The sequence below is a fragment of the Physeter macrocephalus genome, chromosome 16 (assembly GCF_002837175.3).
Source record: "Physeter macrocephalus isolate SW-GA chromosome 16, ASM283717v5, whole genome shotgun sequence".
NCBI classification, from domain to species: Eukaryota; Metazoa; Chordata; class Mammalia; order Artiodactyla; family Physeteridae; genus Physeter; species Physeter macrocephalus.
This window is the reverse complement of record NC_041229.1, coordinates 30,016,382-30,023,786: the sequence shown is the minus strand read 5'-3', so window position 1 is coordinate 30,023,786 and position 7,405 is coordinate 30,016,382. Positions and strand designations below refer to the sequence as shown.

At 33.2% G+C, this 7,405-nt stretch overlaps 1 protein-coding gene across 1 annotated transcript in view; it reads left to right on the top strand.

Moving 5' to 3' along the window:
- Positions 1 to 7,405, top strand: part of DYNC2H1 (dynein cytoplasmic 2 heavy chain 1) — a 387,388-nt gene that overhangs the window by 217,834 nt on the left and 162,149 nt on the right. The window contains exons 78-79 of the mRNA XM_024115318.3: positions 659 to 769; positions 6,791 to 6,946. Coding sequence (XP_023971086.1) covers positions 659 to 769; positions 6,791 to 6,946 — 267 coding nt within the window. The remainder of the gene's footprint in view (positions 1 to 658; positions 770 to 6,790; positions 6,947 to 7,405) is intronic.

Below are 7,405 nucleotides of genomic sequence, written 5' to 3'. Positions count from 1 at the left end.
GGGGCTTCCCTGGTGGCGCAGTGGTTGCGCGTCCGCCTGCCGATGCAGGGGAACCGGGTTTGCGCCCCGGTCTGGGAAGATCCCACATGCCGCGGAGCGGCTGGGCCCGTGAGCCATGGCCGCTGGGCCTGCGCGTCCGGAGCCTGTGCTCCGCAACGGGAGAGGCCACAGCAGAGGGAGGCCCGCGTACCACACACAAAAAAAAATAATATAACTCTATGGAAGTGTGAATTGAAGAAGTGAGAACCTGAAGGCCTGAAGATGGCTCGTAGTTTAGGCATCATGACTATAGCTAACACTTATTTTGTATTTACTGTGTGTTGGGCACTGTGTTTTATACAATCCTATGAGGGTAGGTATGGTTATTATTCTTGCTTAGAGAGTTTAAGTCAAAGAATCCAAGGTCACACAGCAAATAAGTGGCAGAATTTGGATTTCAACCCAGGTGGCCCAGTTCTAGATCCAAGTTCTTACCTATTTCACTATGCTAGGAATAGAGAAGATGAAAATTTACAGGAAATATAATCAGAACATTAAGAAATATATCAGAATATCATGGAAAGATTTTAGTAAGATAAGTACTTAATAATATATCTATAAATGGAAATTTGTTTGTATGTTTAAGTAGATTTTTATTCTTGTTGTTTTTATAAACAAGGAATTGAATACTCTTCAACCTAAAGATACCTTTCGTCTTTGGCTCACTGCAGAAGTTCATCCCAACTTTACTCCAATTTTATTACAGTCAAGTTTGAAGATAACATATGAGGTAAGAAGATTTAAAACTTGAAACATGGGCTTCCCCGGTGGTACAGTGGTTACGAATCCGCCTGCCAATGCAGGGGACGTGGGTTTGAGCCCCTGTCTGGGAAGATCCCTCATGCCGCGGAGCAACTAGGCCCATGCACCACAACTACTGAGCCTGCGCTCTAGAGCCCGCGAGCCACAACCAGAGTTCGTGTGCCACAACTACTGAAGCCCACGTGCCTAGAGCCTGTGCTCCACAACAAGAGAAGCCACTGCAATGAGAAACCTGCACACCGCAACAAAGAGTAGCCCCAACTCGCCGCAACTAGAGAAAGCCCACGCGCAACAACAAAGACCCCACACAGCCATAAATAAATAAATACATAAATAGAATTTATAAAAAAAATAAAAACCTGAATCACTAATTGTGTAAGTGCAGTAATTTAGCATGCCTTCTAAAGCTCTGTAGACAACTGTCTACACTCAAAAACTTTTGTATATTTAGATGAAGTGTATACATAATATATTTATAAAAATACATTTACATTTTTAAATATTATTTAATATCATTAACTTTTTTGTTTTTTATTGTAGTAAAAGACATAATATAAAATTTACTATCTTAACCATTTATAAGTTTACAGTATAGTAGTGTTAACCATATGTACCTTGTCATGCAACAGATCTCTAAAATTTTTTAATCTCACAAAACTGAGACTGTATCCACTGAAGAGCAACTCCCTATTTCCCTTTCCCTCCACCCTTTGCAACCACCATTGTACTTTCTGTTTCTGTGAGTTGGCTACTTAAGATCCCTCATATAAGTGGAATCATGCAGTATTTGTCTTTTGGTGACTTGCTTATTTTACTTGGCATAATGTCCTCAAGGTTCATCCATGTTGTAGCATATGACAGCATTTCCTTCTTTCTTAAGGCTGAATAATATCCCATTGTATGTGTGCACTACATTTTCTTCACCCATTCATCAGTCCATGGACATTTAGATTTTCTACCTCTCGGCTATTATGAATAATGTTGCAATGAACATGGGTGGGCAAATACCTCTTCAAGATCGTATTTTCAGTTTTTTGGATATATACACAGAGTGGGATTGCTGGATCATATGGTAATTCTATTTTTAATTTTTTGAGGAACCTCCGTACTGTTCCATTGTGGTATACCATTTAACATTCCCACAAATAGCACACAATTTCTCTGATCCTTACCAACACTTGTTATTGTCTCCTTTATTTTTTTTTAATAGTGGCTGTCCTAACAGTGTGAGGTGATATCTCACTGTGGTTTTCATTTGTATTTCTCTATATTTAGTGATGTTGAACATCTTTGTATATGCTTGTTGGCTATTTGTATGTCTTCTCTGGAGAAATGTCTATTCAAGTCTTTTGCCCATTTTTAATTGGATTTTTTTGTTGTTCAGTTGTACAAATTTCTTATGTATTCTTCATATTGACCCCTTATCAGACATACAGCTTACAAATATTTTCTCTCATTCCATTAGGGGTTCCTTTTAACTGTGTTGATTGTTTCCTTTGCTGGGTAGATGTTTTCAGTTTGATGTAGTCCCATTTGTCTGTTTTTGCTTTTGTTGCCTGTGCTTTTAGTGACATATCCAAAAAAATCATTGCCAAATCCAATGTCATGAACCTTTTCCCCTATTTTCTTCTAGGAATTTTATAGTTTCAGGTCTTAGGTTTAGGTCTTTAATCCATTTTGAGTTAATTTTTGTTTTAGGTGTAAAGTAAGGGTCCAACTTCACTCTTGCACATGGATATCCAGTTTTCATATCATTTGTTTTTTGACATAGCTAAGTTAGATTTTCAGTCTTTGTTTTCTTCTTTCCTTCATTCGTTCCCTTCATCCATCCATTCATCCGTACATCTATCCATCAGTCCATCCTTCTAACATGTAATGCTTGGCAGATCCTCCCCAAACCCGATGCATCCAAAACTTTATGTGTTTGTAATGATATTGTGGAACTGGTGCAAGTCATAACTGAAACAATAATAAGAAACTGAATTAAAATTTTTAAAAAACTGGTTTAAAACGTTCTGCTTGCATTTTCTCTCAACTTGTAGAATATAATCTCATATAATCTCTTGTCTGATGAAAAATATCTTATTAGTGTTTATAACTACCTGTTATTTTAGATCAGTACTTCCATTTTCCATCTGAAGGCATTAAGTCTCATGTAAGGAAGAAAAAGGCTAAGGATTAATCCAAGGAATGCAAAAATGATTTAATATTTGGAAATATATTAATTGAATGAATGTCAATTATAGTGTCTAGTAAGAGAGAACTTCTCCAGCCACTATCTCAGTATACTCTTCTACTAAACTATATTGCAGAACTGGATTGTACAAGCCCTGAAGGCAAGGGCTATGTTTTTTCCTTGCTTTTTTTTTTTTTTTTTTTTTTTTTTACTTATTACATAATACCTAAACTATATTGCAGAACTGGATTGTACAAGCCCTGAAGGCAAGGGCTATGTTTTTTCCTTGCTTTTTTTTTTTTTTTTTTTTTTTTTTTTTTTTTTTTTACTTATTACATAATACGTGGCATGTAGGAAGAATACAGTAATATTTCAATAAATGAAGAGTTAATATATCAGGGGAACTGTTTCTTGAAAAATTTAACTTAATGTGCAGCCTCTTCCAGTATCCTTTTTTAGGAAGTAATTTGATTATATTTTTATGGAAATTTTCAGTTTCATTTAAGTTATTGGTGAATTTTTTTTCTATTTCTTAAATCAATGTAAATGATTTTAACTATTCCAGGAAATAGTTCAGTTCATTATATTCAAAATTATTACTATATATATGTACGCATATGTACACACATGTATTATTGTATTTAAAAATCGTGAAATCTTCATTTTATTGCTTGTTTCTTCTCTTTTTGATGAGTTGCTGGAGTTGTTTTTAAAAATTTATTACATTGAATCTGTAGATTGCTTTGGATAATATAGTCATTTTCACAGTATTGATTTCTCCAATCCAAGAATATGGTATACCTCTCCATCTGTTTGTGTCATCTTTGATTTCTTTCATCAGTACCTTATAGTTTTCTGAGTACAGGTCTTTTCCCTCCTTAGGTAGGTTTATTTCTAGGTATTTTATTATTTTGGATGTGATGGTAAATGGGATGTTTCCTTAATTTCTCTTTCTGATCTTTCATTGTTAGTGTGTAGGAATTCAAAAGATTTTTGTGTATTAATTTTGTATCATGCAACTTTACCAGGTTCATTGATGAGCTCTAGTAGTTTCTGGTAGCAACTTTAGTGTTTTCTATGTATACTGTAGTATCATGTCATCTGCAAACAGTGACAGTTTTACTTCTTTTTCAATTTGGAATCCTTTTATTCCTTTTTCTTCTCTGATTGCCATGGCTAGGACTTCCAAAACTATGTTGAATAATAGTGGTGAGAGTGGACATCCTTGTCCTTTTCCTGATCTTAGAGGAAATGTTTTCAGTTTTTCATCATTGAGAATGATGTTTGCTGTGGGTTTGTCATATATGGCTTTTATTATGTTGAGGTAGGTTCCCTCTATGCCCACTTTCTGGAGAGTTTTTATCATAAATGGGTGTTGAATTCTCTCAAAAGCTTTTTCTGCATCTATTGAGATGATTATATGATTTTTATTCTTCAATTTGTTGATGTGGTGTATCATATTGATTGATTCATGAATATTGAAAATCCTCGCATCCTGGGATGAATCCCACTTGATCATGGCGTAATATCCTTTTAATGTACTGTTGGATTTGGTTTGTTAGTATTTTGTTGCTGAGTTTTGCGTCTATGTTCATCAGTGATACTGTCCTGTAATTTTCAGAGAAAGGCAAATATCATATGTTATCACTTATATGTGGAATCTAAAGAAAGGGTACAAATGAACTTATCTACAAAACAGAAATAGAGTTATAAAATAGATAACAAATGAAGACCTACTGTATAGCACAGGGAACTCTTCTTTTCCCATATATATGGGAAAAGAATCTAAAAAAGAGTGTATATATGTATATGTATAACTGATCCACTGCTGTACAGCAGAAACTAACACAACATTGTAAATCAACTATACTCCAATAAAAATTTAAAAAATAAAATTAAAAAATAGAAAAAAATTTATCACAAATAACCAATGTCATACTTCCTGATTTACTTTTTCATATTAATTCTTTTCTATTCACTGAATTTCCTGCTCTTTTCATTATTTTTTCTTCCTTTTGTTTTCCTTAGATTTGTACTGGATTTCATTTTTCCTGATTTCTTATGCTGAATGCTTAATTGATTTAATTAACTTGAATTAATATTGAAATTATTTTAAGTCTGTGAATTTTCAGTTGAATATATATTTTACCTTATCATAATTTGACATACTAGTGTTTCTGTTTTGTCATTTTCTAATCATCTTTATTTGTATATGATTTTCTCTGTAATTGTACATGATTTATTCATTTTCCATAACCTTTGGTATAGGGTCTTAAAAAAAAAAAACCCTAAGTGGTTGTTCAGTTTCCTTAGTGCTCAGAAAATTTTGTCTATTCTATGAAAATTTTTGGTAACTGTTTCATTAAACATTTTCATTTTAAAAGTGTACATTTGGAAATGCACTTAGTAAAAACATACTTAGGCATTTTTTCTTTTAATAAAACAAAAGTTTTTATTTAAGAGCAAACAGAATGAAAAGGTTTGCAAAGGGAATTATTATTTTTTTGTGGCAGGCATTCTTAAAGTACTGATCTGAATTTTTCATTAATGTTAGAAACCAGTTTGAAGGAAAAAAATTACTTTTTAAAACAAGGTAATTTTTTGAAATGGATTTATTTTGGTCTTTTTCCAAGAATTCAAAATATTTTTTCTTTCATTTTGATAATTTTAAAAAATAATATAAACAGATTTTGGACATGTGGATAAGTGTTTTCTGACTAGTACTAGTCCAATGTACAATTTCAGTTCCTGGGTTTGAATTTGTGTTATAAGCCTAGCAATGTCAGGTAATACCCACCTTAAGTAAAGTGGACAGATGTTCAAGGAAGATTAGTTGACATTATATGTAAATAGTAATTTGAAGTCCTTATGGAAATTCAGGTAGTACTGGAGAGAAAGAACTGGCGTATTGAAGTCAAAAACACCTGCCTGATAATCAGTATCATAATTTGTACTGTAAATGATGGTTTTGTTTCAGTAAAACACCTCAATGATCATGTAAAACTTATTTGGTTATTTTGAATATTGTTGGTTGTGTAGGTTTTTTTAATTAAAAAATTATTTTGGATTTTTAATTGAGATGAGCTATTAGGTATAAGGAGTTTAAAACTAGTTTTATATTTGTACATTTTTTAACATCTTTATTGGAGTATAATTGCTTTACAATGGTGTGTTAGTTTCTGCTTTATAGCAAAGTGAATCAGCTGTACATATACATATATCCCCATATCTCCTCCCTCTTGAGTCTCCCTCCCACCGTCCCTATCCTACCCCTGTAGGTGGTCACAAAGCACCGAGCTGATCTCTGTGCTATGAGGCTGCTTCCCACTAGTTATCTGTTTTACATTTGGTAGTATATATAAGTCCATGCCACTTTCTCACTTTGTCCCAGCTTACCCTTCCCCCTCCCCATGTCCTCAAGTCCATTCTCTATGTCTGCGTCTTAATTCCTGTCCTGCCCCTAGGTTCTTCAGAACCATTTTTGTTTGTTTGTTTTTAGGTTCCATATATATGTGTTAGCATATGGTATTTGTTTTTCTTTTTCTGACTTACTTCACTCTGTATGACAGACTCTAGGTCCATCCACCTCACTACAAATAACTCAATTTCGTTTCTTTTTATGGCTGAGTAATATTCCATTGTATATATTGCCACATCTTCTTTAGTACATTTTGAAGTAACATAATAATAAAATAGTTTAAGTCAAACTTGGTTATGGTGAAAAGTTTTTGCCTTAAAATATGTTCTCAATATGTTAAATACTGATTTATTTTATTTGTAAGGTTTTAAACAATATGTTTGTTTTTTCTCTAGTCACCTCCAGGTTTGAAGAAAAATTTAATGCGTACTTATGAATCTTGGACTTCTGAGCAAATTAGCAAAAAAGATAATATACATCGAGCTCATGCTCTCTTCAGTTTTGCTTGGTTTCATGCTGCATGCCAAGAAAGAAGAAATTACATTCCACAGGTGAGTAAGAACATGTCTTAAATATAGTCTGAGGTGTACATTTTTTTATATTAGAATATTTTTACAGTTTAGTGTAAATAGCTAGGACTACTTCTTAATTTGATTCATGATTTATAAATTTATATCTCTGATTCCATCTTCTCTGTTAATCTTCTGGACTGTATATAGTTATCTAGTTCACATGTTTTTGAATTAAAGTGTTTAGAACGATGTGTGAGCCATCATAATTCATCATTATCATTGTTATCATTCATCATTTTTATGGTTAATATCTCATCAGTTCAAAAATGTTCAGAAACAGAGTTCCCATACCTGTTTTTCCTTTAGTATATTTTGCTCAATAATAGATATTGATATCTGTTTACTTCCTTAAGTTAGAAGCATAGGAGTTGTTCTTTTTTTTTCTTTTTTCTTTTTTTTTTTGCGGTACGCGGGCCTCTCACTGTTGTGGCCTCTCCC